The sequence below is a fragment of the Chrysemys picta genome, chromosome 16 (assembly GCF_011386835.1).
Source record: "Chrysemys picta bellii isolate R12L10 chromosome 16, ASM1138683v2, whole genome shotgun sequence".
In the NCBI taxonomy this organism is placed as follows: domain Eukaryota; kingdom Metazoa; phylum Chordata; order Testudines; family Emydidae; genus Chrysemys; species Chrysemys picta.
In genome coordinates, this window is record NC_088806.1 from 5,281,946 (window position 1) to 5,308,592 (window position 26,647).

A 26,647-nucleotide genomic window follows, 5' to 3' on the forward strand; every position below is an offset into this window, starting at 1 on the left:
CCAGGCAGGGGCAGCTATAGGAATGGACTGCAGCCGCCATGGACTCCTTGCACTGCGGCAGCTGCTCTGGGGCTGGGATTGTCACAGACAGAGCAGGACTGCTGGGGCAACTGAGATATGACCAGCCCCTGCCCAGGGCTCTGCCTCACTGCCCGACCACAAGTCTGTGCCTCTCCCTGCAGCAATGGTGACTCTGGACCCAGATGGGACAGATCCCCAACTCCCATCTGGGAGGGCCAAAGGACCAGGTTCTCCCCTCCACTCCAGCCATCTAACTGCTCCCCTGCATGCTGGGCTGGAAGGGAGTTATCACTGGTAGTTGGGACAGGGGCAGTTACTGGGTCTGCGGTGACACCAGGGAATGTGTGTGACAGTCTATTCATCCTTTTGACAATGTCCAAGTTTGTGCAAAGTATGCCTTGTAAGATATCATTTAAAAGCTCATAATTTGCTGATCATTATTGTCCTGGTAAAATATGTCCGGCAACGTTATATGTGAAGATATAAGATTCTACTGCATGATAGTACTAAGACAATTCTGGAGGATGGTCCCAAACAGAGACAAAAAGCTAGCCAGGTGAAAACAAGATCACCTGAGGAAGTGGCCATTCATCAGCAGGAAAGAGTGAGCCTGTTGCTTTTCATTCCTGATGTGGTGTCATCGTGTGGCAGTCCCTTTTATTAAATAAATGTGTTTTTTTCCCCACAAAAATATTATTTTCCTCCTAGAGACACGGGAACTGATTAATTTACAAAGGGGCAGGTGATCCTGAGGCAGTGCTGCAGGGAGAAGGAAACATTTTCAGCATTACTAAATTAATGTGTTGTGCTTCACACACAGAGAGAAAATTAACAATTATTGGAGCTACCAACACACTTCACAGAATGAAATAAACACCTTTACATGCAACGGGAAGGGTGCATTAAATAACTCTAAAATCTGTTCTGGGCAATGCATAAAAAAGATATTGCATTGAACAATCCACTTGATATAATTAATGTACTACATAATATATAAAGAAGTTAAGAAAGATGTGGTTAAAAATTAATGTGTTGTGCCTTTTACACACACACACACACACACACACAACCGAATGATTTAAGCTACCCACATTTCCACTTTCTCATGGCATTTTAGTTCTGAAGGTTGTTTTAATGTGTCCAGAATGTTAGAATGAGGCAGAGTACTGTGAAATTATCATAATAAATAAATTAAAAACTGGGATTAAGCAAAGCTGAGATGCAGACACAGCCTATTGTACAGCTGGTGAAGTGACAGGGACACACTCCCGCTAGTGCAGGTTCTGAAAGAGAACGAACTCATGTCAGGAGCTATGGGCAGCTGCCATGTCAGCACATCACTCACCTGGGAGGTGTTTCACAAAACACAGCACTTCCCCTCTGGAAGAGAAACACTTTCCTGCTGTCACCAACTAACTTTACTCTCCATGAGGCGATTTGTCCTCGGGGACCTGGCTCTCTCTGGGACGTCCATGGGGATTCTTAAAAGAGCCGTTGGGGGGCAGGAGTCAATCCCATGGAAATCTCTTCACTTCTTTCTCAGGGCCACCTGCTTAGCCCTGGCTTTGGGGTTGGCTTTAGCCTGGCTCGCTCCTGTCTGGGTTTTAGGTGGGCTCAGGACCACTGCCTGAGGCTTGGCAGCATCAACCTTTTGGGGGCTTTTCTCTGCCGTTTTGGTCCCTGCTGCAGCCACCACTTTCTTAGGGCTGTTCCTAGCCCTGGGCATGGTGGCCTTTCTGGGATCCTGGCAGCTCTGACCAGCTTCTTGGTGGCTATTTTCCTGCTCAGAGCCACTGGCTTGATCTTGTTCCTTGTCCTGAGGGCCCAGCTGTTGCTGGCTGAATGTGAAGGGGCGAAGCTGCTGGTGACCTCGGCCTGCACCAAGGTGCCTTTGCTTATCAGACTCCTAGCCCCAGCTGGATGTGGTTCTTGTTCTTCTGCACAGCACAGCCGTGGTGACCAAGGACCTGCAAGTATACATCATATTATACCTTTGTTAAATCAATGAAAACATAAACTAGAGCCTCAGAGGACTGGAATTGATTTCAACTGATGGACAGGTTTCCTCGCTGTTTGTACATTTCAACAGGAATGTTTAAATTCATTTCACAGCCGCATTCAGTGGAACTCCTAAACATACTGGAGATGGAAATATATGTTCATTAAAAGCTGCAAGTGCTTAGGGAGCACCTGGATTTGAACCAGGGAACCTCTTGATCTGCAGGCAAATACTCTACCACTGAGCTAAACTCCCAGTGCCAATGTTTTGCTAGATCTAGTATCTTGAGGATTATAAAGGACATGCCCTATTTCAAAGAGTTGCTGTTACATTCTCAGATATGGATGGTTTTAAAAATGGGGTTTTGTTAAACATTATAGGTGCATGTAAACACCACACCTTGCACTACCCTGACCCCCTGATCATTACATACAGTTCAAGCAAACATAATGTATTAACCAGCAATCAATTGAAAAAATAAGGACAAAATAGGAAAGGTTATAGGAAAACCTGTCACCCCGCTCCATGGCACAGGGACACCACAACCAGCATCTCTGGACTGCAAGGGCAGTTCACAGTCTGTTCCTCACATGTCCCAGGCCCCTGCCCAGGCCCTGGCTGTGCTGCAGGGATGCCGCGGGTCGGACACTTGCTCTGGCTCTAGGTGGCAGGACCCTTCTTTCCAGCATCAGCCCCCATGTTGGGATTATGATCCCCCCAAGCCTGGCCTGCAAGGCCTTTGGCTGGAGTCATCTACCTAAGCTGGGCTCTTGGCCCAGGGTCCCCCTCATTCTCCCCAGCTGCTCACCGCACTCAGCTCCAGACTGCTCCAGGCCCATCTCCAGCCCTGCTGCTGTTCTGCCTCCAGCGTAGCTCCCTGGGCTGCGCCTCTGGCCCTGCTCCCCAGCTCAGCTCGGGCTCCTGCTCTCTCCTTCGCTCAGCCCTGCTCCGGCCCAGGAAGCTCCAGCTCACGTGGAGGATGGGACCCCCCTGGCCTCCTGACTCCCTCATTAGCCTGCCCGTCCTGTCAATCAGGCTGACCTGGGGCATTGGCCTCTCCCCATTGCCCCTGGGGACTGTCAGTCTCAGGGTCCTGGTTTCCCATCAACTCTTCCCCTTTCTTTTGGTGCTGGGAGAGGGCGAACCAAATACCCCACTAAGTTTTAGTAAGGGGCCAACAGTCCCCTTACATTGAGAGGTAGAAGTGACCGAATTTAAACTTTAAATAAGGGCCAGTTTTCCCGGTATCATTTCAAGTAATTTCATCCCAACATGACGACTTTCTGAATGAACCATCCTAGTTCAACCATAAGATGTTAGGGTGGATGTAGGACTCCCTGGGTCAATTTTTCAGGATTCTCTTATGCAGCAGCTCAGACCAGCTGTTCATAGTGATCTCGTCTGCCTTTGAAATCTAGGACTAAACACAAAATATGGTAGTAAATGAATCCTCAGAAACTGCTTTTCCCCTCTCCTGATCCCAGCAAAGGGTAATCCAAGGAAGGGGGCTGTTCAGGAAGGATAGATTAAGGATGTGCTCCCCGGGGAGGAATCAGATTCCTTGTTATGCACCGAGATGGCCTCTTTTCGCCTAGTTCTCAAGATGGTTGAGCAGTGTGTTCAAGTTAAAGACGTCCTTGGGAGAAATGGGTCTGAATTGGGTCACAGTGGGTGGGGGAGAAGTGCTTGTGTGTGGTAGAGCTGGGGGCAGGCACTGAGTCACAGAGAGAGAAGAGGAGTGAAAATAATAGTATTTGGGGAAAGTCTGTAGAATCAAGTGAAAGTGGAATGTAATACCAACGGAGTGCCGGCTCCAAACCAGCAGGGCCTCAGCAAGGACTGTGTGTTAACTGGGTGGGATTCCTCCACCAATCCTGATTCTCCACCCCCAACTCCCATCTCCTATGTCCCACTGACCCCACCCCCCACCTCCGCTTAGTCCCGTTTCTCAAGACCCCCTGAGATGGAGTTGCGGCTGCTCTGCAATACTGATGAATGCTGCATGTTGTCTGGGCTGTTGGGGTGGTGACGGTATGATTGATTTGGTTTAGTTTAATAGGGGGCTGTATGGAAAATAAGAAAAGGAAGAAGACTGAATTGCAAACCGTGAAGGCGGTTTTTCTCTTACCCTTTTTTTCCTACAGCAAAATAAACATGACTTCAATTTGCAGAAGGCGCTCTGTCATTGTGCACCACTGATCCCAGACAGCCAAAGGTGTCTGTGTAATGCTGACAGACTGTTGGTGGGCAGGATCGAACCAGGGACCTTCTCAAGCTTAGTGCATGAGCCTCTACAGCATAAGCTAAAAACCAACTGCCTATTAGGTAAGGGTAGAGCAGATCCATTAATTGCTCTCGCTAGATGGGACAGACCACCACACCCAGAAGGTGTGTGGGTTACATCTGCACACTTCCTGTAGTTTTGAGAGGGGGAAGAGAAGGAAAATCGGTGGTGGGTTTGTTTCTGTATTTAATAAATGGATAGGAAGTTACCAGCACCCCCTGCCGGGGTATTCACACAGGCAGAGGGAGCTCTGGGGGATGCTTCTTTAACAGAATGGAAGGGATGGAGGGGCCAATTTCCATGCCCTGTCACTGGCAAATAGCGGCCACCATGGACCCACCCCAGAGGTGGCTACATCTCAGCACTGGATGACGCAACCCCTCCTGGAAAGCGTCTGTCATGGGGTGTTTGACTCCTGGTAAAATCGGGGATGGGAATGTGAGGGGTTAATACAGTAGTATGGTGATTCTCAGACCTCCTTAGACATTGAGCATTGAGGGGAGTGAGCCCCTCCTCCCCTGCCCTATGGGGAAAAGAAAATTGTTCAGCCAGCTATCTGGTTAGCAGCAGGAAGCCACTGATGCCCCAAAGAGGGGGAAGGCTCTGGCTTTGATGTCTATTAAATATGGGGCAAGTCTCTTTTTTCAGCAAACATTTTAATGGTGATAAAGGGGGGAAGGAATGAGTCCCCACCAACAGGGGAAAGTTGATCATTTGGGAATTTAACTCCCTGTAACCTTCACTATGGAGACTGACTCCGGGCAACCGGTTACCCCCCAAAAAAGAGAAGTTGCTGTAATTAAAAGATATAGGGAACAGCCCTTGAGCTGAGAGGATTTGTAATTGACATTTGATCATTACACAGAAAAGGCAAACTCTGATACTTGATACCAAAGTTCAGTCATTAAAGAGAGAAGGGTGGAAATCTGAAGAATGTTGGATCAATTTTTGCAAATTAGAGAGGAAAATGGAGAAAGTGGGAGAGATTTTATACCAATAGTTAATAATAAATAGAGGTTATTTTTCAGTTAATGTTTCTCAATATTTAATAAAGAGACAGACAAGGGACACAGTTTGCAAGGATGTTCTCTCCATATTCCAGAATTTGAAGAAAAGAGCAAAATGGGAGGAGTTTTTATGTTAATACACCTCTTCCCCGATATAACGCGACCCGATATAACACGAATTCGGATATAACGCGGCAAAGCAGTGCTCCAGGAGGGTGGGGCTGCGCACTCCAGCGGTTCAAAGCAAGTTCGATATAACGCAGTTTCACCTATAACGCGGTAAGATTTTTTGGCTCCCGAGGACAGCTTTATATCGGGGTAGAGGTGTATTTTATAACTAGAGACAGCGAAAATCTCAGGGTATATTAAAATAGTAATCGAGAACTCAGGAAAAAAAGGGGCAAAATTTGAGGGTATTTTATATCAATCTTTGAAAAATTTGTGAAAAATGGGTCAAGACTATTTGATAATGAGAGAGAGTGAAAAGCAAGAGCTGTGGGATTTTATATCCATATGAAACAACTAGAGGGAAAAGTGGGAAAGTTTGAAAGGATTGTACACTTGCTTCTCTTGTCCCCTCCTGTAACCAGGACTTGCTAGGGCTGAGCTTCTCGGAGCCCCTCTTGGCCTGGCAGCTCAGAGCTACGGCCGCTCTGGGCTTGGTGCGTCAGTTATGAAAGTAAAAAAAAAAAAAATTGCGTGAGCCCCGGCACCTCTTTCATTACAAATTAAGCCCTGCCTGTGCCTGTCTCAGGCCCTGTTGGTGACAGGGAATGAACACCTCATTCCCATGCAGAGGCAGCCACCCACTGTCGATACAAGGTGAGTGACGGAATAGCTTTTATTGGACCAACTTCTGTTGGGGAGAGAGAAAATTTGGTCCAATAAAAGCTATTCCCTCACCCCCCTTGTCTCTCCAATATCCCGGGACTGACATGGCCCCAACTCCCACCCCAGAGGCAGCCATGTCTCAGGGCTCCCCCAAGCTGCACCCACTAACCCCCTGCCCAGCTAGGGGCTGACTCCAGGCAATGATTTCCCACCTAATCAAGGACAATTTCCCACAGATAAAGTGGGTGGGAAAATATCCCCAGTGTGAGATTTTTAATTGAGACTTAAAAATCAGAGGGAAATGGGGTAATGTGTGAGGAGGAGAATGGGGAAAGGGCCAGTAACGTGAGAGAAAGGGGGACTCTAGGGGGATTTTACATCCCTATGTGAGAGTTATGCAGTAAAGGGAAGAACTGGGGAGAATTTGATCGGGGATTTGACAGGGAAGCGGCAAACCAGAGAGAATTTCATCACCCCCTGGTATCTCCTGTTTCCTCCCTACCCCCCCAGCCACTTCCTTCACACTGTCTTTCCCTCCCTCCTTTTCTGGCTCATTTTTCATCCCTCCCTTCCTGACCTCATCACCCCAGACACACCCAGGGGACACCTGCTCTCAACCCCCCCAACATCCCTCCCCAGTTGTGCCCCTGGAGCAGACCCTGACAGGGGCTTTGAGCAGCGACTGCACTGTAGTTAGCTAGCTCTGATCACTTTTAACAACCAGGGAGCAGGTTCCCGAGGGCTGCAGATCTGAGCCCCCAGGGCCCCCAGTGCAGAGAGTCATTTCCTGCCCCTCCCCAGCATTTCCCTAGGTCCCTCTCATTGGCCTGGAGTCTCTGGCCCAGGGGCTGGTGTGGGCAGAGCCCGGGGCTGCCCCAGGGGGCTAGTTGCAGCTGGAGAAAGTCTAGGGTTGCCAATTTTCTAATAGCACAAAACCAAACACCGTTGCCCCGCCCTTCCCTGAGGCCCCACCCCCACTCACTCCATCCCCCTCCCTCCGTTGCTCATTTTCACTAGGCTAGGGCAGGGAGTTGGGGTGCAGGAGGGGGTGAGGGCACCGGCTGTGGGCTCTGGGCGGGGCCAGAAATGAGGGGTTCAGGGTGCGGGAGGGGGTGAGGGCTCTGGCTGGGGGGGTCAGGGTGGGGCAGGGGATGAGGATTTTGGGGCGGAGGAGGGGGATGAGGGGTTCAGGGTGCGGGAGAGGGCTCAGAGCTGGGAGTTGCGGTCAGTGGCATAGCCAGCTTCTATGAGGAGGGGGAGCAAACATAAAAAAGGCAACCTCTCTTGGCTCCTCCTCTGGCCACGCCCCCTTGGCTCCTCCTCCGGCCGCTCCGTGCCCCCCCTGGCTCCTCCTCCGGCCGCACCGCCCCTCCCCCGCATGGCTCCTCCGGCCCTGCCATGCCACCCCCGCACCCCCCCTCACTCCTCCCGCCGTGCTGCAGGCCGCCAGTCTGTGCCCCCCCTCGCTCCTCCGGGCGGGGCTGCTGGCTGCGCTGTGGGCCCCCCCGGCCACACCTGCCGCTCCCCCATGGCTGCCGGCCGCACTGCGGGCTGCCAGCCTGCGCCCCCCCTCACTCCTCCAGCCGCTTTTGGAAAGGTTGGGGAAGCGGCTGCTTCCCCTGCACCCCACTAGCTATGCTACTGGTTGCGGTGCAGGAAGAGGTGAGGGGTGCTTACCTCAGGCAGCTCCCAGGAAGCAGCCAACATGTCCCTCTAGCTCCTAGGCATAGGGGTAGCCATGGGGGCTCCACATGCTGCTCCCACCCCAAGCACCAGCTCCGCACGCTGCTCCCGCCCCACGCACCGGCTCCGCAGCTCCCATTGGCCAGGAATTGTGGAGCCGGTGCTCAGGGTGGGGCCAGCGTGTGGGGCCCCCATGGCTGCCCCTACACCTAGGAGCCGGACGGACATGCTGGTCCTGCCCATGGGCTGGTGTCGGCAGAGCCTGGGACTGCCCTAGTGGGGCTAGTTTAGGGTTACCATTTGTCCGGAATCCCCCGGAAATGTCCGGCTTTTGAGCTAAAAATAGCATCCGGGGAGAATTTGTAAATGTCCGGACTTCCCCCCCACCCCCATGCAGAGCGCGCGCGGCTAACAGGGCAGCCGGACGGATGGTGCCACTTACATGGGGCTCCGACAGCCAGAGAGAGCCCCTCCTCCGCTTCCCCTGCAGCAGAGATCACTCCCTCCCTCCCTCCCTCCCTGCATTCGCAGATCGCCTCCGGCAGTCTGGAGCTCCTCCCCGGCTCCTCCTCCCCTGCTGCCCAGGGTGCCGGGACGAACGGGTTCCTGAGCAAGTTCACAGAGACATTAGGCGAAGGCCAACAACAAGGGGGCCAGGGGGTCGGAGAAGGGGCAGGGAGGTTTTGGATGGGGCAGTCAAGAGACAGGGGGGCGGGAGTTCGGGGGGAGCTTTCTGGGGGGAGTGTGGATAAGGTTTTGGGCAGTCAGGGTACAGGGAGGGGGAATGGTCCTGGGGGGCAGTTAGGGTGTGGGGGGTCTTAGGAGGGGGCAGTTAGGAGACAAGGAACAGGGAGGCTTAGGTAGGGGGTGGGGTCCTGGAGGGCAGTTAGGAGCAGGGGTCCCAGGAGGGGTAGTCAGGGAACAAGGAGCGGGGGGGGGGGTTGGGAGTGCGGGGGGGGGGGGCTGTCAGGGGGCAGGGGTGGGGATATGGATCGGAGCAGTCAGGGGACAGGGAGCAGAGGGGTTTAGATGGGTCGGGAGTTCTGGGGGGGCTGTCAGGGGGTGGAGAGTGGTTGGATGGGGCGTGGGAGTCCCAGGGGTCTGTCTGGGGGTGTGGGTGTGGATAAGGGTTGGGGCAGTTAGGGTACAGGTAGGGGGTAGGATCCTAGGGGGCCAGTTAGGATGGGGGGAGGGTCTCAGGAGGGGGCAGTCAGGGGACAAGAGGCAGGGAGGCTGAGGTAGGGGGTGGAGTCCTGGGGGGCAGTTAGGGGCGGGGTCCCAGGAGGGGGCAGTCAGGGGACAAGGAGCGGGGGAGGATTGGGGGTTCTGAGGGGGGGAGGTGGGAGGGACAGGAGTGGGGCTAGGGCAGGACGGGGGCGGGGCTCCTCCCGTCCTCTTTTTCGCTTGCTGAAATATGGTAACCCTAGGCTAGTTCCATGTGGAAAAAATCCCCCTTGCATGGCATGGAGCGGTTAATGAAGGTCTCCCCCCTGCACAGACTCCATGGAGGGAGCAGCAGCTACCCAGCCCAGCTCCCGGTCAGAGCCCAGCCCACTGAGGCACCAGCCCCTTGTATTCACAGAGCCCAGGAGTTGGGCAGCATCTGACCCATTTTTGTTCTCCCTGCTTCCCATCCCACCCGCCAGTCTCAGCCCATCCTGTGCCCACAACACCCAGGCAGCGCTCAGTGGGCAGGGGCTGCCCCTCCCGCTCCCTGCGAGTCCCGCAGCCCTGCGCAGACTGCGCCAGGCGGCTGGGCCCCGGGGGCACGTGCCGGGCCTGATCCAGCTGCGGGAGCGAATGGGCACAGGCCTTAATTTGTACGAAAGAGATGCAACGTTTGTACATTGCTGGCTAAGGCAGAAGCCCAGAGGTGCCCCAGGGGCTCTGAGCTGCCAAGCCCAGAGCACAGGTGCTGGAACTAGGGGTGCCGGGCAGGGAAGGCGAGTTGTATGGGCCTGTGGTGCCCGTTCTCCACCAATATGAGAGCAGCGGGTCCCCGGCTCCACCAAAGTTCGGAGCCGGGTCTCTCCCCCAGCCCCGCCTCCCCCGGAGCGTCCCCCCAGCCCTGCCCGCCGCTCCCCGGCGAGTCCCCCCGGCCCCGCCCGCCTCCCCCCGGACGTGGTTTCCATCATACACAGGGGTTATGGTTTGGTTCACCGGCTCTCAGCCCCGCCCCCCGGCTCAGAGGAGCGGGAGCAGGAATTACACCCCCCGCACGGAGCAGGGGGAGCGAGGGGGGTGTCCCCGGCAGAGCCCGAGTCCCCGCGTGTCACAAACACCCCGCGAGGGGCCGGGCCGGGGCCGCCCCTTCCTGTCGCGGCCCCGCGCACTCCCGGCGCTTTGCAGCGGGGCCATGGCCGGGGCCGGGAGCGCAGCGCGGACGCTGCTCCAGCCCTGCAGCCCGCGGGGCAGCGCGGTGGGTCCGGCGACATCGCGGAGCGGGCAGGGCCCGGGCGGGGGGCGGAGACACGGGTGGGGCGGATACGCTCCTGCCGGGAGGGGCCGGGCCCGGCTGCCTGGTTCGCCCCCTGCCCGGGTGGGTCCCCGAGCTCCCCGCGGCCGGAGAGGGGCTGCGGCGGGGGGCGAGTGTCCCGGGCGGATCGGAGCGGCCCCTGCTGCGGGGCCGGGGCAACGGAGCCCGGGAGCGGCTGGGCCCGGAGCGCGGCTCGGCTGCATAGCTCGGAGCCCAGGCTGGGCCCCAGAGCGAGGGGATGGGGGTATCATTGCGGGGCTGGGGGTCGTGGGTTGTTTGGAGCTGGGAGTTTGGGGGATGTCAGTGTTGGGGGGCAGAGCTGGCAGTTTGGGGGGTGTCTGTAAGGGGAGCAGAGCTGGCAGTTTGGGGGTGTCAGTGTTGGGGGGCAGAGCTGGCAGTTTGGGGGTGTCAGTGTTGGGGGGCAGAGCTGGCAGTTTGGGGGGTGTCTGTGAGGGGGGCAGAGCTGGGGATTGGGGCTATTTGGCTGCGGGGGTCCATTTTCAGATCCGGCACTGATGTTAATGGTAAGGGCTGTGGGTGGGGCCAGAGGACGGTTGGAGGGGGGAAGTTGGGGGCAATGCTGGAAGTTGGTTGCTTGAGATGGGTGGGCACAGGGGACATTGGGAGCTGGGAGGTTGGGCTGCACCCTGGTCACTTCTCCAAGGGGTCCTGTGTTTTCCCTGGGAAACTTGGTCCCCGTTTCACCAGCCCCTCAGAGCTTCCTGGCTAAGGTTGAACTAGGCCTGGGGAAAAAAATTCGAAGTGCATCCCAGGGACTCTGCTCGGGCATCTGCAGGGCAGGATGGGCCTTGACATCTAGCAGTTGTGAGGCCATTTGCAGCAGTTTGTAACCCCCTCCCCCGCTTCTTCCAGGAGCCCCCACGAGAGTGTCTGGCCCCTCTGAGAAAAGAGAGAGAAGCAGCCAAAGCCGAGGAGCAGCAGCAAAGCGAGGAGCTGCTGGTAGGTGCCCAGGGCCCACTGCCCCTCAGGTTTGCCTGGGATCACAGTGCCCTGAGTGACAGTGAATGACGGACCCGGCCTGCCAGCCTCAGCCGGGGAACCATCCCCACTGGAGCCCAGGGAGAGGCAGGGTCAGACACATGGGTGACATGATGCCCTTAGGGTGCAAGAGGCTGCTGGGCAGGAGAGAGTCAGTCTGTGTGTTAGCCCAGAGACCCTCCTACAGTCTGTCTGCATGTTACAGGGATCCTTTATAGCTGCGGCAGGGGGGAGGAGGAGAGGAACTCTAGGCTGCAGAGATGGAGGGTTTGGCCCAGGGCAATCTGATGAGGTTTGGGGAGAAAAATCCCCCCTGTGAGCGATGTACAGCTCACCCCGGCCCTGATCCCTCTTCCCTTCCTGGGGTAAATAGCCTTCCCATCCCCCAGTGCAAGAGATCCTGTGCTCTGGTAAATAACTCCCCCACCCACTGGGAGGTGCAATTGTGGTTCTCCCCTGTTACCAAACTGCCCTCTCCCTGTGTTTGCAGAAACAGACGGAAGCCGAGAGGCAGATGATCATCTGGGAGTGGAAGGAGCTGCGAGGGTTTCTAGAGGAGCAGGAGCAGCGGCTGCTGTCCCGGCTGGAAGAACTAGAGAGAGCCATTGTCCAGAGAAGGGATGAGGGCATCTGCAGACTGTCCTGGGAGGTTTCCCTGCTCAGTGAGAGGGGAGGAGAGAAGGGACAGCAGCCGCTGAGCCAACCCCTGCAGGTCAGACTGTCATTGCAATCATAATGTGCAGCGTTTCTATAGGAGCTTCTGAGCCGGGGTGGGCAAAATACGGCCTGTGGACCAGATCTGGCCCGTCTCTCATTTCTCTCTGGCCCGCCAGGCCCTTTGGCTGCCCCCTCACGATCTCTGGGCCGCTAAAAGTCCCACGGCACAGCGGGGCACTCAGGCAGGCTGCCTGCCTGCCGTGGCCCCATGCTGCTCCCAGAAGTGGCCGGCTGCTGCTGGCATGTCTCTGTGTGCTGCCCCCACCCCCAGCACCGGCCAATGGGAGCTGCGAGGGCGGTGCTTCCGGGAGCGGCGTGGGGCCACGGCAGGCAGGCAGCCTGCACCTCGCACCTTCTCCCGCACCCCAACCCCCTGCCCCAGGTCAGAACCCCCTGCCCCAAGTCAGAACCCCCTCCTGCACCCTAATCCCCTGCCCCAACCCAGAGCCCCCTCCTGCACCCAAACTCCCTCCCACACCCCTCACCGTCTCCTGCACCCCAACACGCTGTACTAGCCCGGAGCTCCCTCCTGCACCAAACTCCCAGGCCCCACACCCCCTCCATTAATACAGTAGAAATGTGCGGCCCATGACAACTTACCAAAATTCATGGAGTGGCCCCGCTGCTAAAATTATTGCCCACCTAGTCCCCAAAGCACTTTATGAAGTGGGATCAGGGCACTGTCCCTATGTTACAAATAGGGAAAGTGACACACAGGGAGGGGCAGAGCCCTGACCAAGTCACACAGGAAATGCCCTGCCAATGTCTAACTGCATTTGGGCTGGAGGGTGACATCCCCTCCCTGCCATGCCGAGGCCCCGAGCCAGGCCTAAGGCCCCTCGTCACCCCAGCGAATGGGTTTAATGGAGTAGGGGCTTGCGGGGCTCTCGGCACTAGTGGGCATTTCACTCTCAAGGCAGATGAATATTTTCTTCCTGTAAAGTGCCTGGGCAGAAACTTTCCCCCGATGGTGACGTCCCAGCAGGGTTCCTGGCGGGCGGCAGCTGCTCTCTGAACATGACCCCAAGTGTCTAAAATGCCCCAAATGCCAATGGTGGCTCCCCTGCCTGGGACACTCCCCTGACTGCCTCTTCTTTCTCTCCCTCTCCAGGGTGCCGGGAGCACTGGGAGCAGGTGAGTCCCCAGCTCCATTTCACTCCCCCTCATGCTCAGTTGTGCTTGGAAACTGCACTAAATACGGTGCTTTCCCCTGCCCCTGCAATGTGACACACTGACTTGGTGCCTGTGATCACGTCTTCCCTGGCAGCTGCCTCACAAGGGGGAAAAGCCTGTTATTCTGACAGCTAATGAGGTCCCACCAGGGCTGTCAGACATATGGGCCAGACCCGGCCTGTCTGACGTATTTATGTGGCCACCTCACGTATTCACACTGTGCAGAATCTCAGCTTTCAGTTTTTTCGTAAGTTTCTAGGCCTCATGGTTGCAAAGAAACCCTCCCAAATGCAGATGTGGACGCTGTTGTCTTTGTGTGTCTGCCAGCAGCCTGAAGCCATGGCTCAGCCAGGTGTGAACTCCCCTGTCCTCCGTTCATCTCATTGGAGGGTCAGCTGAAGTGACGACACTTTAATGTCAACATTCAATATTCCATGGCTGGTCACTGGTGGAATGGGCAGGGGGTCGGAGTGAAGCCTTTGAGGGGTGGGAATAGGGAGTTTCTGTAGGGAGGGGAGAACAGCAGGGAGACAAAACAACAAGGAAGAGCTGGAGAAAGGAGGGTGGAAAGGAAAGAATGAGCAAAAATAGCAGGAGCCCTAGCAGGTTTGGGAGGGGGCTATTTTCCCACGGAGTGACACTGATTGTGACCATGAAGGACTTAATAAAAATGAAAAGCTTATTTCCTCTCCAAAGGGCAGACTCTCCCCTTGACATCTGGGCCTGGGTGTCCCACTGAGAGCAGTGAGTGCCCTGCTCTGAATGGAGCCGTGTTCGGAGTCCGAAATTGATGCCCTGGCCCACTGACCATCACAGACAGTGGAATACGTCCCTCTCTGCCAAATGAATTGGACACCCCACAGTTACAGCTTCAGCTGAAGGGCTATGGGCTTTTGGCATTAAAGGGCCCAGGCTCATTCCCTGCTGAACACCTGGGCTCTGTCTGAGGCCACAGTGAGCATGTGAGACATGCCCACTCTTTGGTCCATGTCTCCTTCCTTTCCCCGTAATCCCAGTGCTGATGCCCCTTGTTACCGGAGTAACCCAGCGCAGGGGGTGGCTCAGCACCCTACAGAACCAGTGTCCCAGAGAAAGCTCCAGAACTTGTCTCCATTCCTCATGTCCCATCTCTGTGGAGAGCACAGGGCTGAGGGCAGGTGACTCACCATAACCATGATCACCTCAGGCTACAAAGCTCAGGTCCAGGTTTCCTGGCGTTTGGGGGTTGCTGGGCTCAGGGATTGGGGATCGGGCCCATTTCTCACCCCTCCTCCTTTCCCCAGCAGGACGGACGGGATGTTTCAGAAGCCAGATCCGGGGTTTGCAGAGCTGGAGAAGAGACTCAGCCATTTCTCTCTGAAAAGCGCCATGCTGCAGCAGATGCTGCTGGAATTCAAAGGTGAATTGGAATCTGGGGGTTGTCTCCCCACTAGCTAGAGCAGCCCTGGACCGGGGGAGGAGTCGGGACTCTGGTGATGTTACTGACCCCGGGCTCCATCCTCCCCTGAATTCTCACCACTCCCGTCCTCTCCTTCCCCTAGAGATGCTGCGACTGGAGCTGGGGAGCGACACAGGTACGTGTCTGTCTCTGATGGGTCCTGGGGAGATTTCAGACCAATAACCATTTTAGCAACAGGGGGCGCTGCCTCCAGTCCCAGTGTGCACCTGGAAATGGTGGAACAATGTGAAGCCGGGTGAGCCCCATGACTGATTCACTCCTGCTGTGACATCAGATGGGGAGTGAATCCTGATCTCAGGGGGGTGTTTCCCTTTGGGAAAAGGAACAACCACATCTGACAGGTGTGATATAGGTGAGACAAGAATAACACATCCATACCCTGAACAGTCTGACTGCTTTAATGAGTGACTGAACATGGCCACATGGGGGCAGCAGAGTCTCAAGAGTGAGGAGGGGGTGGAGCCCAGCTGTACCCTGAATAGACCCTGACCCTGAATGAGAGATGGGACTGGTCTCCTGTGTCCAGACTAGCTGTAAAGGGGAGGAGAGCCGTAGATTGTATTTGGGATCATTGTGAGTGAGAAGGGAGCTGCTAGAGTGCATGTCAGTGTGTCTCACACTTTTCACATTGGTGACCCCTTATTTGAAGTTAGGTTTTGGGGGGGGATCCCCTTACATTTACTGTGAAAGGAAGAATAAAATGTGTCTCAAGGCTGAGCCTCTATAACTTGGATGGGTGTTTCAAGAGGCTGACAGAACTGTTGACCTTGAAAGATAAAAGTGGGAGAGTGAGACTTAGAAATTAGAAATAGAAATTAATGGAGATATCCCATCTCCTAGAACTGGAAGGGACCTTGAAAGGTCATCGAGTCCAGCCCCCTGCCTTCACTAGCAGGACCAAGTACTGATTTTGCCCCAGATCCCCAAGTGGCCCCCTCAAGGATTGAACTCACAACCCTGGGTTTAGCAGGCCAATGCTCAAACCACTGAGCTATCCCTCCCCCCTTGCTTTGCTTTAGCTCATAACAAAACTGGTCATATCTCATGACCCCTGTTATTGCCTGTCGTGAGTCACCTGGGTTAGCAAACCACCACTTGAGAAACGCGGACTAGATGGCTCATTGTCTTGTATCCCTGTTGGCTCTGACAGGGAAGAGGACATTTCTTTGTATATGGACCTACTAGATATCGACTGAGCCAAGGAACGATTCAGTCCCATAAAACTCCCATTTCTAAAATCTTTCCGTATTCAGAATCCTAGCTTACAGCTGTGCCTAGTGACCCTTTCCCTGCTGTGTCTGTCACAGCCAGAGAGACTGAAACCCCTTCAGTGGTTAGCAGAGTTGAGGATGCAGCACAAAGATTGGCTCCAAAATGGCATTGGCACTAGTAGGATAGCGAAGGCCTCCACGAATAAACAGTAACCAAGTCCCCCAGCCGGAGGGAGGGGAGAGAGAAACACGTGAGGAGAGAGGTCACAAGCTCACAGACCTGCTCAGCTCCAGTTCCTGTCTCAGCATTGGACAGATTTTATCCATTCCCTACCTCTGCCTAGATCCCACCCTGCCGGTGGATGTGCTGCCCTCGGGGACCATGTCGGGTGTTAAAGGGTCTCAGTGGGTTTAGCCCTGGTGGGAAGGGTCGGGTCTGCACTGCAATAAAGCGACTGCGTGTTTTGCCAGTAGGAGAGTCTAGAACATTTCTCTGCAGGGAAAGAGCCTGGGGGATGTGCTGTGAAATTCACTAAAGCTGGTTATGAAATCTCTCCAATCCCCTTCCTCACCCTGACATGTTGCTTAATGCACTACTGGAAGGCGCTCAGATACTACCATGGTGAACGCAATATAAGAACCTGTATAGAACACTTTTTTTTTAAATGAGCACCAGCATGGTTCCCTGAGACTGTTATCCACACAAACTGACAGGCTGCAGAACGACATCCACCTTTCCCTCCGGATGGGCCCAGCCTCCCACGGCCGAGGAGCTGGCTCAGGTAGGGATTATCAGGGAGTTGCTGGTGGGTTCCCTCTGCACTGACAGGGGCAGTAAACACAGAGGAGGTGGGAGCTTCTGGGGAGTTTAGTCTGGAGGTGGGAGGGGGCAGGAAATCCACAGGGTGGAGGAAAGGAGGGGGACAGGGTGTGACAGACCTGCTGGGACTTGTGTGCTGGGGCTTAGATTTTAGGAACAGATCCATGGAGGTTGGGAGAGGAAATTGCCCTATTTATGTGACAGGAAACACCCCCTCGGACAGAGCTGGAGAAATGACCAGACTGCCAGTGCTGCAGCCAGAACCCACTAACCAGGGACTGCTGCGAGATACAAAAGGGCTGAGGGGAGATGCCCCATCCCTTCACACCAGCTGCTGGTAATAAGGAGGGTGTTTGGATTCCCACCAGGGAGCTGTCCCTGGGCACTGCTGGGGACTCCATGTCCTATATCAGCCTATGAGGCATGAGAATGTCCTACCCCAGCAGGGAGAGGGGAGGGACAAGGGTCTCTCTCTCCTCTCACCCTGATGCCTCCTGACTGCTCTGTGAGGGGTGCGGATGGGACTCTGCTGACTGCGAACCTCCCAGAGCTTCCATATGATTGGCCCTGTGCCCCTGTGAATTGTGAGGCTGTGAGTGGGGCAGCAGGTACTGAGTGTTGGCCTCTTGCTCTTTCAGGGGCCCGTGACCTTCGAGGAGGTGGCTGTGTATTTCACCAGGGAAGAGTGGGCTCTGCTGGACCCCATTCAGAGAGTCCTCTGCTGGGATGTCATGCAGGAGAACTATGAGAATGTGACCTCGCTGGGTAAGGATTCCCGTCCCCTCGGTTCTTAGAAGGGGAAATGCAGGGTGAAGGTTCACATCACCCCACAATGCCACCTCTGCTCTTCCCTGTTTCAGCATCACCCTGACGTGGCAGTGACACAAACACTAGCACTCTGCCCTCCCATGCTAGAGAACACTTTGGGAGCAGAGCACAGGAGCAACACAGCACAAAGTCTAACATCTTCTCTTGGCTAAAGCAAAATGTGGGTTTAGGTCTGGCATAAAGAACAGAAGTTGCTGACCTCTGGCAAACACTCAAACACTGAGCCTACCGCACACAAACCAACTCAGACTTGCAAAATGTTGCCACCCCTTTATCCCCCTCCCCCCCCCAAGGATGACTTCTGAGTCATTGCCTTCACTTACCCCTCACTGAACCCTATAAGCAACTGACATGTATGGCACCAGAGTGCTGACAATTCCCCGGCAAGAACACATCCTTGTGCACAGTCACTGACACAACCTACAACACTAAGCACTGAGATGAGGCATACACGGTTCTTCAAGGTTCACATGCACGTCTCTTCATACCACAGTCAGAGCTCTGCCCAGCTGCTCCAACTAATCCCTCCCCCATCCAGTTACAGCTACAGCTGACACAGTGCCCACAGCTGGAGTGCATGCAGATAAATGCTGGGATTCCAGTCTGTGGAACAGAACGCAAACTGTGACAGGTTCTCTTAGTCCTGCCTCTTAGATATTATTGATTCATAGATTAAAAGGCCAGGAGGGACTATTAGGTCATCTAATCAGACCTCCTGTACAACAGGCCATAGAATTTCATCCAGTTACTGCTGTACAGAGCTGAATATCTTGTGCTGAACTAAATAATCTTCCAGAAAGGCATCCAGTCTGCACTTGGAAGACTTCAGGAGATGGAGACTCCACTTCCCTTGATAGTTTGTTTACCTTTGCACCAGCCTGACTGAACTGTTCCCAGCTCCAGGGTAGGGGCTTGGGGCAAAGTTAAGATTGTTGCAGAGGTGTTGTGGGCTTCAGCTTTTCATTTCCTGGTTTTCAGAGGTTGGTTTAGCCCCTGTCCATGTGGTGAAAGGCATGAGGCAGCTGCTGCGTGTCTGAGTTAATGACTCAAGATTGTCGAAATAACAGGCTCAATTGGAATGACTTAATCTTAGTCAGAGATCAGTACAGCACTACAGAGAGCACAGAAAGAGTGTGGATTTGTGTCTCTCCTGCATCTGGAGGGGATGAGCAGTTTTCATTCCCTCCCAACTAAGTTCCCATATCAGTATCATTAGATAGGGTTTCAGACAAAGGAAACCTCATTGCCAAGAATATTCTCCCAGAAACATATGTTCTGGTGTCATTTCTCAGTTTATCTGATTTATGTGTGACGGCATGATTATTTACAGCTGGTCGGACTAACAGTTCTTCAAGCTAATCTCTCTCAGTGGGTCCTTCTTATCCCCACAGTCATTCTTCCCTGTTGATTTCCCAACAGGAAACATCTGCTGTAACGCTCATCCCTTATTAGTGTCCCAAGTCTATACGTGCTTATGTCAGCATTGTAGATATATGTTAAGGAGATGATTTCCACGAACATCTGGACTTGTGTAGACACGAAGGCGCCCGAGATGGTTAAAATACAGCATAATAGATACAATTCCTGAATAGTGTTCTGGGCCTTCGAATTCAGACACACTCTTTGCTGAAGGTAAAGATTCTAAAGAATGGTTAATATATAAATGAATCAAATATACAGAAAGAACTAAAAGCGTTCATATTCAATAACAGGTATGAACACAGCACTGGGCAACCTGAACTGCATTAATGTGGCTTATGAACATTTCATTACCTTGATTTTTTTTAAATGGACTTTTTTTGCCACCGTAACCATGCGTATCCCAGGGCTTTTGCTGGCGTAGCTATTTCAGTTATACATCGTTGTCTTCTTCAGTATGGCACCATTGTGTTGCTGACAGGCTTTTTCAAGACATTCGGTCACCAATTTAATACCATTCATTGTGCTTACATATGTAGCAGGGGAGACCACAAGCAGGGTGTCATCTCCTTCCGCACTTCCATTACTGACGTGATTTTTCACATAGGTAACTGACACGGCTGTGATAGCAAAACTTCCAAGTGTAGGCCAAGTGAAAACCTGTGTTTGGATTGGAGTACTTGAAATATTATTTTTCCCCAGAAATTTTGGCCTCGGGGCAAATCTTCCAAAGGGAACCCCTATAAAATGCAAAAAAAAAAGCTCAACACACATGGTCTGAAAGCTGTCAATGGTGGGGCTCACATTCAAATGTAGCTCAGATTCAGCAATGGCCCCAGCCGTCCCCTAGAGACAACCAAACACCGTGAGAGCTGATTGCAAGACACCCTCTGCTGTTAACAGAGCCTTAGTCTTCCTGCACATGCGCATTTCAATCTCTTTGATTCATCAGTTTGGCTCCTGCTGATCTGAAATTCCAACTTTTACAGGTCACTTTTTCAAGACTGCTTCCCCGGAGAGGCAGTGGGTGCCCTGAACCAGCTGAGATAAATGCCAAGTGACTGAGATCCTTCGGGGGCAATTAGAAGCTCATGTCCATCCTAGGTGTGTGCAAAAGTTGTAACAAGGTTCACACCCACACACACCCCTCTTCCCTACAAACTGTGACCCCAGCCACCGTTTCCAATTCCGTACACTCCTCCCAGTCACAAGGTGACTTCTTCCCTCTTGGTCATGTCCTAGGTTGATAATGAAACTTCTGGGGACTTGGAGGGTCTCGCTCCCCCATCCCTCTCTGCAGCAGCCACAGTCTCTCTTCCCTGGAGGCTCCTTGGATCTTTGAGGCAGTCCCTCCTGAGATCACACGGTCTTATTCTTTCTTTTCATTTTCTCCTTTTCCAGAGGAATTAGTTTGTTGCTACTGAATTATAATATCTAATTCCCCAAGCGTGTCCTGTCTACTTCAGGAACTATCTGAGGCAATCTCAACACCAATAGCAATTGTTTTTGAGAACTCTTGCAGGACAAGTGAGACCCCAGAGGACTGGTGGAGGACAAATACAATACCTGTTTTTGAAAGGAGAACAAAGAGGATCAGAGGAATTATAGATCAGTCAGCCTAACTTTGAGAGCTGGAAAGATACTGGAACGTATTGTTAAACAATCAGTTTGTCAGCACCTGGAGGATAAGAGCGTCATGAGGAATAGGCAGCGTGGATTTGTCAAGAACAAATCATGCCACACCAACCTAATTTCCTTCTTTGTCAGTGTTATTGGCCCAGGGTATTACAGGGAGGCAGCAGATTTGCTATATCTTAATTTTAGTACATCCTTTGACACAGGCCCAGATGCCATTCTCATAGGGAAACTAGGGAAATGGGGTCTAGATTAATTTATTATAAAGTGGGTACAAAACTGGTTGAAAGACAGTGCTCAATTTTAATCTGCAGCAAGGGTGATTTTAGGTTAGATATGAGGGGAAAATGTAACTACATGAGTAGTTAAGGTCTGGGATAAGATTCAAAGGGAAGTTGTGGAATCCCCATCACTGGAAGCTTTTAAGAACAGCTTAGACAAATACCTACCAGGGATGGTCCAGATTTCCTTGTTCCTGCCTCAGTTCATGGGCTGGATTAAATGACCTCTTGAAGTCCTGTCAGCCCTACGTTTCTGTGATTCTATCATTCTAAAACCTTCACCATCCACTGGGGGATTTTCATGCTCCTTTCCAATATACCTGACTCGCTATATTCCCCAACTTCTCAAAATGTGCTTTCCTGATCCCTAACACCCCTGATATACAGTAACGCCTCACTTAAAGTTGTCCCAGTTAACATTGTTACGTTGCTGATCAATTAGGGAACATGCCCATTTAAAGTTGCCAATGCTCCCTTCTAACGTCATTTGGCAGCTGCCTGCTTTGTCCACTGCTTGCAGGAAGAGCAGCCCATTGCAGCTAGCTGGGCTTGGAACCGTGTTGGACCGGCAGTCCCCCTATCAGCTCCCCGCTCCCCTAAGTTCCCTGTGCAGCAGTTGCCCAGCAGGCTATCAATTGCTGGGCAGTTCAGCTGTCCCTCCCCCCACGGCCATGTGCTGCCCTCTGCCTTGGAGCTGCTCCCCGAGACTCCTGCTTGCTGTGGAGAGGGGGAGGGGAGGAAGAGGTGGGCTAATGTCAGGGTGTCCCCCTCCCCCCTGCACCCTGCTTACCGCATCTTCCATAGAGCAGGGGGGACACATGACAGAGCTCAGGAAGGAGGGAGCTTGCTGGCAGCAGCTGCAGTCTCAGCAAGCTGATCTAATTAACAAGGCAGTGTACTTAAGAGCAGGGTCAGCATACTTAAAGGGGAAATGTGCATCTCTCTCTCCCCCCCCCCCAGGTTGTGTGTCTCTGTCTGCGATGCAGTCTCCCCTCCCTCCATTCCTGCTGCCTTGTAGAGTGTGAGAGTTAACCCTTGAGGGCTCAGCCAATTGCTAGTTCATCATTTATCAGTAAGGCATTCCCTGGGAAATATCCCACCCTCTGACTCCTCCACCTCAACAATCATCATCACTGTGTACCAGTATTAAATTGTTTGTTTAAAACTTATACTGTGTGTGTGTGTGTGTGTGTGTATACACACACACACACATACATATATATTTACATACACATTTATATATATATAAAAATAGTCTTTTGTCTGGTGAAAATTTTTTTGCTGGAAGCTAACCCCCCCTATTTACATTAATTCTTATAGGGAAATTGGATTCGCTTAAAGTTGCATTTTTCAGGAACATAACTACAATGTTAAGTGAGGAGTTACTGTACTGCACTCAGTGATATCCCCTCTCCTTCCTATTCCTTACTATGCTGAGCCCCACAAACCCATGCTCCCCAGTCCCAGTTCCCCCTATGACTGTCTCATTCCCTTTTGGTCTCGGTAAGAAGCAGTTCCGAGATGACTTCCCCTTGGAGTTCCTTTCTCTGGGTTTTAGGAGCCCCTTTGATGAGGAGTGTCTGGCTGCGTGTTTGCCAGCAGAATTAATCTCCTTATAGGCAGAGTGCCTGAGACCGCTGAGCACCTGGAGAGCTAGCTCCAGCATTTCAATGCTTTAAAATGAGCAGGGGTTAAAAAAAAAAAAAAAAAAAGCCATGTTCTTTCTGACAAAGGTCTCATGAATTCACCTGATTTCACTTGTTTTCCTTCATCTGAGCAGGGTCTCCAGTTTCCAGACCTGAGGTGATGTCCCAGCTGGAACAAAGAGAAGAGCTGTGGGTCTCACATCTTCAGGGCTTGGAGGAAAGAGAGCTCCTGAGAGGAACCTGCACAGGTGAGGAATTATTAGACCAATTCAAATACTGTCTGTGCCTGAAGGACACAGCTGAGATTCCCTACCAGGACCTTGAGAGCTCTTTGAGTTCAGGATTGTCCCCCAGCAGGTGTCATATCCTCAGAGCAGATAATGCTTATGGCTTCCTACCCATCCTTATCAACACGTTGCAATAGCTCAGTTCCCAACCTCCTTCCATCCTGAGCGCTGGGATGGGATGTGGAGACAGAGTTGATCCCCTTCTCTCTCCTCTCTGGGAAAGAGTTTGTGGGATTCATTTCCTGATCTTTCCCCCCCTCTCTCCAGCACTTACTTTGGTTTCCTCTCCCCTTTTCCCTCCCTGCCTCTGAGGTTTCTCTCTCTGTCTCAGGAGATGGTGGGATGGTGAGTGAGAACAAGGAGCAGAATCCAGAGCAGGAAGATGCTGAGCACGTGGAACTGTGCGGGGGATTATCACAAAGAACTCAAGGAAACATGTCCTGGAGTTGTGAGGAGAGGCAGCCAAAGGAGGAAGTGGGTAAATCCGTCAGTTGTGAGGAAAATCACAAGGACCTCAAGGAAACCACTGCCCAGCAGAGAATCCTGATGGGAGAGAGAAAAAACATGTGCCCTGAGTGTGGGAAAACCTTCCCTCGGCGCTCACACGTTATTGAACATCAGAGAATCCACACAGGAGAGAGACCCTATGAGTGCTGTGAATGCGGGAAAACCTTCAGTCGTCACTCACACCTAATCAGACATCAGAGAATCCACACGGGAGAGCGACCCTATGGGTGCTGTGAGTGCGGGAAAACCTTCACTCGACACTCAACCCTTATCAAACATCAGAGAATCCACAGAGGCGCGCCCCCCTATGAATGCTGTGAGTGCGGGAAAACCTTCCCTCGGCGCTCACACGTTGTTGAACATCAGAGAATCCACACAGGAGAGAGACCCTATGAGTGCTGTGAATGCGGGAAAACCTTCAATCGTCACTCACACCTGATCAGACATCAGAGAATGCACACAGGCGCAAGCCCCTATGGGTGCTGTGAGTGCGGGAAAACCTTCACTCGACGCTCAACCCTTATCAGACATCAGAGAAGCCACAGAGGGGCGCCCCCTTATGAATGCTGTGAGTGCGGGAAAACCTTCACTCAGCGCTCAGAGTTTATTATACATCAGAGAATCCACACAGGAGAGAAACCTGCGAGTGTGGGAAAACCTTTGCTTGACAGTCACACCTTATTAGGCATCAGAGAACCCACACAGGCGCCAGCCCCTAGGAATGCTGATAGATCAGCCCTTATTAATCATCAGAGAATCTAACAAGGAGAGAGACCCTACGAATGTTGTGAGTGTGGGAAAACCTTCATTTTTCACTCAGACCTTGGGAGACATCTGAAGATCCACATGGGATAGACACCGTAGACCAGTGGTCACCAACCTGTCGATCGCACGGCTCCCGGGTGGGGAAGGGGTCTCCATGCCCTGCTCCTGCCTGCAAGCTCCCATTGGCCGGGAACAGGGAACTGTGGCCAATGGGCACTTTGGGGGCAGTGCCTGCAGAGAGGGGCAGCGTGCAGAGCCGCGTGCCGCCCGCGCTTCCCCAGGGGCCGCAGAGACGCGTTGGCCCCTTCTGGAAGCAGTGTGGGGCCAGGGCAGGCAGGGAGCCTGCCTTAGCCTCCCTCTGCCACTAACCTCAGTAAGTACCGCCCAGCGGGAGGCTGCACCCCAGCCCCGAGCCCCGTCCCAGAGCCAGCACCCCATACCCCCTCCTACATCCCAAACTCCTGCCCCAGCCCTGACTCCCCCCTACATCCTATACCCCCTCCTACACCCCAAGCCCCAGCCCTGAGCCCCCTCCCAGAGCCAGTACCCCATACTCCCTCCTGCACCCCAACACACTGCCCTAGCCTGGAGCCCCCTCCTGCACCCAACCCCCCTGCCCCAGGCTCAGCCCAGAGCCTGCACCCTCTCTCGAACCCCAACCTCCTGCCCCAGCCTGGTGAACGTGAGTGAGGGTGGGGGAGAGCGAGCGATGGGGAGGAGGGGAGATGGAGTGGGTGGGGCTTTGGGGAAGGAGCAGGGCTTAGGGGAAGGGAGGGGGTAGATCCTGGGTTTCCCTTAAATTCAAAAAGTGATCTTGGGCATATAAAGCTGGAGACTACTGCCGTAGATGCTCCGAGTGTGAGAAACGCTTCCATCAGAGTTTACACCTTATTTATCATCAGGGAATCCACAAGTTAGATAAACAGCATAAAAACCTAAATATTATTGCTAATTCTCACATGTGGCCTTTAAGGCTGTCAGTGCGATTTCCTTCATTGTGGTCTCAGCTCCCCCAGGTGAGTGGTCCGGTTTTGCTTTTTGCAGCTCTTGAATCCCCAAAGAGCCTTTCTATCAACTGCTTTGTTCCATGAGTCATGGGAGTATGAGTCCCTCTTACTAGGAATGCGCATCAGCCCCAGGTGGGGGGAACAGAAACCTGCATGGGCCTGGTGTCATTAGCATTGTTTGTAGTTAGCCAGCTCCAGTGAGCTAGCGGATGTAAAATGACAGCTGTGTTTTCTATACTGACATGGCCCAAGTACAATATGTTTCCTAGTCTAGAATCCTGTTGCTAATTTATCATGATGCTAAAACTTTTGCAAATAACACAACTGAATAACAATGAAACCGCACTGAGTGAAGCAGGTTTCAGTGGATCAGAGGACAACGCAATGGGAAAATCTGTGGTCCTGATTCTGAGTCATCAGACGTAACCTGCCCTAGAATCTCATTCTATCTGAAACGGAAAATGTCTTACACCCCTCTGAGATGTAGATTTTTTTTCTCTTTCCTGAAGGCTGGTTGGTCACACAACTGGATATTAGTTTTCTTTGGCGGAATGTAGTTCAGATTTATTGAGGACTTTGAGACAAATTCCCATTTGCTTTAATAGCCATGTCTTCTTTTGTTTTTGCTTTTTTCCTACGCCTCTGTGATGTCATGGGGAAAGTTCAAATGCAACTCAGTCAGCTGGAGCGAATAGTCCCAGTTATGGGATACGCTACCAAATAAATGGTAGTGGTTTGAAATCTCCAGTCTGAAATGGTGAAGAACAGCACACCCCAAACTGTACAACTAACTTAAGTAACTGGATATAATCACAGGGTTGTTCAGTTATTTAGGTCAATATTATTTCAGATCATCCGGGGAGAGAGTTTCACAGTAAGTGACTTGGAACTATGCAAAATGCCCATGTACTTGTTTCTTAAAACAGTTGTGACCCAGGCCCTTGAGGTGGTTACTCCTGAAGATATCTCCCAGCTAATCCTAATATGTGGAAAATACTGTCTCTAGCAATGCAGATGTGCAGGAAATAGAAGTGGTTTTTGTTGTTGTTTTTGAATTTACCCTTTGCAATGCTTCAAATGTGTATAAAATGAAATCAGTGTTTAATGTGAGACTGCTGCAGAAAAAATACTCGTTTTGAATAGAAACCCCACCTCTGGTCCTGTATAGTGATTCTCATCCAGGCTTGTGTCTAGTTTCTGATTTAAACATGTGCAATCGAATGAAGGAAATAAACTTGGCATGTTTGGAGAAGCCATTCCTCACTAACACTGCTGAGATTTTGGGTGGTTTGGTAAAGGATTCTTCTCCAGAGAAATGTAAATTTGCCCTCATCAACACCAAAGATTGGCAAAAACTACTCAAGTAGAAATAGCCCCAGGTCGTTGGTTCTCACCGCAGAGATGAAAGCTGTGGTGAGCTACAGTCCAAGTAAAAGTGTGTTTAGAACAAAGCTCCCGAGCTCAGTGGCATTGATTAGAGTCCCCCAGGATGCCCTAGGAACCAGGGTGTTGGATGAAATTTATCACAGACGCCCGCCCTACTCGCCAGAGCCCGAGCGGGAGAATCTAGAGAAGGGGGAGCATTTCTCATC

At 52.6% G+C, this 26,647-nt stretch overlaps 1 protein-coding gene across 1 annotated transcript; it reads left to right on the top strand.

The window, feature by feature from the left end:
* Positions 1–9,975: 9,975 nt before the first annotated feature.
* LOC122172698 (zinc finger protein 154-like) lies at positions 9,976–26,322 on the top strand. The gene is made up of 10 exons (XM_042845317.2): positions 9,976–10,244; positions 11,175–11,261; positions 11,791–12,012; positions 13,129–13,151; positions 14,474–14,589; positions 14,732–14,764; positions 16,575–16,642; positions 17,319–17,445; positions 22,624–22,737; positions 23,108–26,322. Exons 1-10 carry the CDS (start codon positions 10,182–10,184, stop codon positions 24,043–24,045), a joined length of 1,791 nt encoding a protein of 596 aa, XP_042701251.2. The 5' UTR covers positions 9,976–10,181; the 3' UTR covers positions 24,046–26,322.
* Positions 26,323–26,647: the final 325 nt, after the last annotated feature.